The 4169-nt window shown below is 38.2% G+C and overlaps 1 protein-coding gene across 1 annotated transcript in view; it reads right to left on the reverse strand.

The window, feature by feature from the left end:
* The window catches only part of HYCC2 (hyccin PI4KA lipid kinase complex subunit 2), a 91908-nt gene that overhangs the window by 28966 nt on the left and 58773 nt on the right, over positions 1 to 4169 (reverse strand). The window contains 2 exon segments of the mRNA XM_027773637.1: positions 664 to 779; positions 2852 to 2932. Of these exon segments, the coding sequence (XP_027629438.1) occupies positions 664 to 779; positions 2852 to 2932 (197 nt within the window).

Genomic DNA, 4169 nt, shown 5'->3' on the forward strand with positions numbered 1-4169 from the left:
CATGCCACAATCCCTTCTCCTCCATTCTCCTTTTAGAATCTTGGGCATGCATACATGCGTGCCTGGCATGAGTTTAAGCCACTGGGTCTGGGACTTGAACCGCGGTCTACTACATGAGAATCCAGAGACATAACCATTACATCAACTGCTGGTCCCACAAATTATTTTCTATTTAACTTTATTTATTTGTTTAAATTTGAGCAGAGAAGGACAGAGAGAGAGAGAGAGAAGGGGGGGAGATGCTGGGGGAGGGAGAGAGAGAGAGAGAAGGAGGGAGGGAGGGAGGGACGGAGGGAGGGAAGGAGGAAGTGAGAAAGCAAGTCACCAGCTCTGGGACTTGAACCATGGTCAGCCATGTGGGAGTCCAGCGCCCTTAACCATCATGCCACCTGCTGGCCCCTGAAGGGGCAAGCTTCTAAACTGCAGTAGTAGAACATGAATCCTGGTTTAGTTGACTTCATGCCCACATTTTCAGTTTTTATATTGATTCATACATGATGACCATAACATAGTAACAATATCAAGCATCAGATGGATGAATATTTCACTTTTATGATTTAATAATATTTGGATTCTTCTCATACCAAGCTTGAACAAAAAATTTAGAATTAACTAGTAAGCATAAATTAACAATTGCTACTGTCTGCAAGTTTTGAGCATTACCGGTTTTGTGCAGTGAATGTTTCCCTTTGAGGATGAAGATCACTATAAACAACTCTGATGAGATCATGCTGACACAATGCTCCTTCTGTCAAGGCCATGGATCCAATTGTTGAGGGCTAAGAAAATAGAATACAGAATGACACAGTGTCTCTAAATGAAGTGAAAATCTATAATATGTATTGGTATCTAATTTTGCTTCAGCAAAAGTCCGTTTTATATCATGTGTTCCCTTTCAAAACCTTTTCCATTTCATAATTAGATAAATTCTACAGCTCCTTTGAGAATTATATATTTATAAAAATAACACTAAAATTACACACTCTTGTTTTTTGAAAGACGATGGGATAAATCTATACCCGAGATAGAGAACAAGAAAAGTTGCCGAAAAGACTAGCAGTTAAAAATACATCAATTTTGGGGAACCAGCAGTTAGCATAATGGTTATGTCACTGGACTCCCATGTAGTTGACTGAGGTTCGCGTCCTGGACCCGGTGGCTTAAACTCATGCCGGGCACGTGTGCGTGTGTGCCCAAGATCCCGAGAGGAGAATGGAGAAGGGACTGCGGCATGACCATCACCTCTGGAGGGTGATTTCTCGCTTTCTGTCTCTATGTCTCTCTCTGTCTGTCTGGCGAGCGCACGCGCCCTGTAGCAAAAACCTCTCAAAAAAAAAAAAATCAATTTTGGAACCAGCAGTTAGCATAATGGCTATGTTGCTGGACTCCCATGTAGTCAACTGCGGTTTGAGCCCCGGACCCGGTGGCTTAAACTCACGCCGAGTGTGTGCGTGTCCATGCCTAAGATCCCAAGAGGAAAATGGAGGAAAAGGGACTGTGGCATGGCCATCCCCCCTGGGGGATGATTTCTTGCTTGCTATCTCTCTGTCTCTCTCTGTCTTTCTGGTGAGCGCATGTGCCCTATAGCAAACCCACCCCCAAAAAAAAATCAATTTTAATTTTTTGTATTCCAGAACAGAATATGACTACTTATAATTATAAAACACAAACAATAAAGACTACAAATGCCTAACACTACCATAATTAATTTCACGTTTCTAAAGTTAGAAGAACCATTCATCCATTAATGCTTCACTACCCTCCATTTCATTCATAAAAATGACAAATAGAACTTAATTAAAATCTATTATTCAAAAATATTCTTTGCTACATCAATCTTAGCTAAATGGTAGACAGCCTATTTCCAACATAAAACAAAGTCCTAGGGGAATTAAGAAAATTAATAGCTTCAGAGCTAGCAGACAAATAGGATACTGTATATTGGTAAGAATATAAAATACAATTTTTCTTTAAATGCTCTCCTCACATCATTATGCACTAAAGGTCACTATATATCATAATCTTGATTATTATTATTTTTGGAGAGTTTTTTTAATAGCGCACATGCACTTGCTAGAGAGGTAAAGAGATATGGAGAGAAAGAAAGCGAGAAATCATCCCCCATGGAAGATGGCCATGCCTCCATCTCTTCTACTCCACTGTCCTCTTCCAATTTTGGGCATGGACATACATGCACCAGGTGTGAATTTTAAGCTATCAGTTCTGGGACTCGAACTGTGGTCAGTCATGTGGGAGTCCAGAGCCTTAACTACTATGCTGCCAACAGGTTCCCAGAATTTTGATTCTTAATAAATTTCCTCATTGGATTTTATTTAAAGAGAGCAGGTAGAAAGAATTTAGCCAACATCATTTATGTATATGATTATCAATGTTCTCACACTCTCAACCAAAGCAAATATAAGCAAAAAATTTAATGTTACTGAATAGTTGAAATTCATTAGACTCCTTTAAACTGAAATACAATAATTAGTATCAACATTCCTGTAAGTAGTAATCTTCCTAAATCAATAAAAACAAGTCAATCTAACATTCTAAGTGACCTGGAAGATTTTAAACATCAGTATTTTTGAAAATGTATAAAAGACTAACAAAATGTAAAATATAAATGATATTGGTAGTAGAATAAAAAAGAACTAGAGGAAAATTTTCCATTAATTAATGTATGTCTCTGTTGACATAGCTCAATCTTACATTGATAATAACAAATATTTACTTTTAAAAAGAAAATAAGTAAAGATGGATTAGGAATACTTACCCCTGGTAAGAAATTGACTTTTTATGTCTGACTAAATATAATTTTAAACAATTTTATCTTTCCAACATTACTTACTTCATGGTATATTGAAGGCTTGGATAAGGAAGGGATAGTAAAAGATAGAACTTTATTGTTTCCATCTTTATCAGCAATTTCCTATAGTAAAAAAATACAGAGACAATGAAATAATCATAGATATTTAATATAAAAAAATAACACTCTTAATTTATAGACTTTATCACTGACAATTGAGAAAGATTTTAAGAAATAATTATTAATATAATTAATATTACTCTAGGTGATTAAAAATAAACTCATATTTATGTAATTTTTACTGAACTAAAAGAAAGTTCTTTTTTTTTGTTTTGTTTTGTTTTTTATTTAGGTTTTTGCAATAGGGCGCATGTGCTCACCAGAGGCAGGGAGAAGGAAAGAGAAATCACCACTCAGCAGGGATAGCAATGCCACAATCCCTTTATTTATTTAATTTTTTTTTTGAGAAGTGTTTGCTATAGGGCGCGTGCGCTTGCCAGATAGAGAGAGACAGAAAGCGAGAAATCACCCCCTAGGGGGATGGCCACGCCACAATCTCTTCAACTCTTTTCTCCTCTCGGGATCTTGGGCATGCACGCACACGTGCCCGGCCTAAGTTTTAAGCCACTGGATCCGGGACGCAAACCGCGGTCGACTACGTGGGAGTCCAGCGACATAGCCATTACACTAACTGCTGGTCCCCCACAATCCCTTCTTCATTCTCCTCTCGGGATTTCGTCAAACAGGCACATGTGCCCAGTATGACTCTCAAGCCACCAGGTCCAGGAGTTGGCCACGTGGGACTCCAGTGCCATCATACCACCTGCTGGCCCCAATTACTATGATTTTTTTTTTTTAAAAGTAGTACCTCTTTCTAGAAACAACAATGGTGTCTTTCTTTTTTCCAGTCTCAGCCTTCCACTATCAGTAACATTAGCCTCAGTATCAATACTAATTTAATACCTTCCTTAGTATCAATAATACCTGCCTGCATATGACAGAAAGCAGAAGAGTGAAATACTACTGCATAACTCCTTTTCTTTCCTTATTTTTGTCTGTTACTTTTGTATCTCATTAATATACATCACTGACATAAAAATCCAGAGACTGCCCTTAGTAGTCCTACATAGTCTACTAAGAAAACAAAGAAGTGCCAGGGAGGGAAAAAAAAAGAGAAACCCAATGTGGTAAAACAAAACAAAACAAAACAAAGAAAAAACTGAGAACTCCAGAAAAGAGAGAACATAGATATCTAGACGACCAAAAGGGGCCGGCAGGTGGCATGGTGGTTAAGGGCGCTGAATTCCCACATGGCTGACTGCAGTTGGAGTCCCGGACCCGGCAGCTTGTTTTCTCTCTT

Source organism: Tupaia chinensis, unplaced genomic scaffold (genome assembly GCF_000334495.1).
Source record: "Tupaia chinensis unplaced genomic scaffold, TupChi_1.0 Scaffold000361_2, whole genome shotgun sequence".
Lineage (NCBI taxonomy): Eukaryota > Metazoa > Chordata > Mammalia > Scandentia > Tupaiidae > Tupaia > Tupaia belangeri.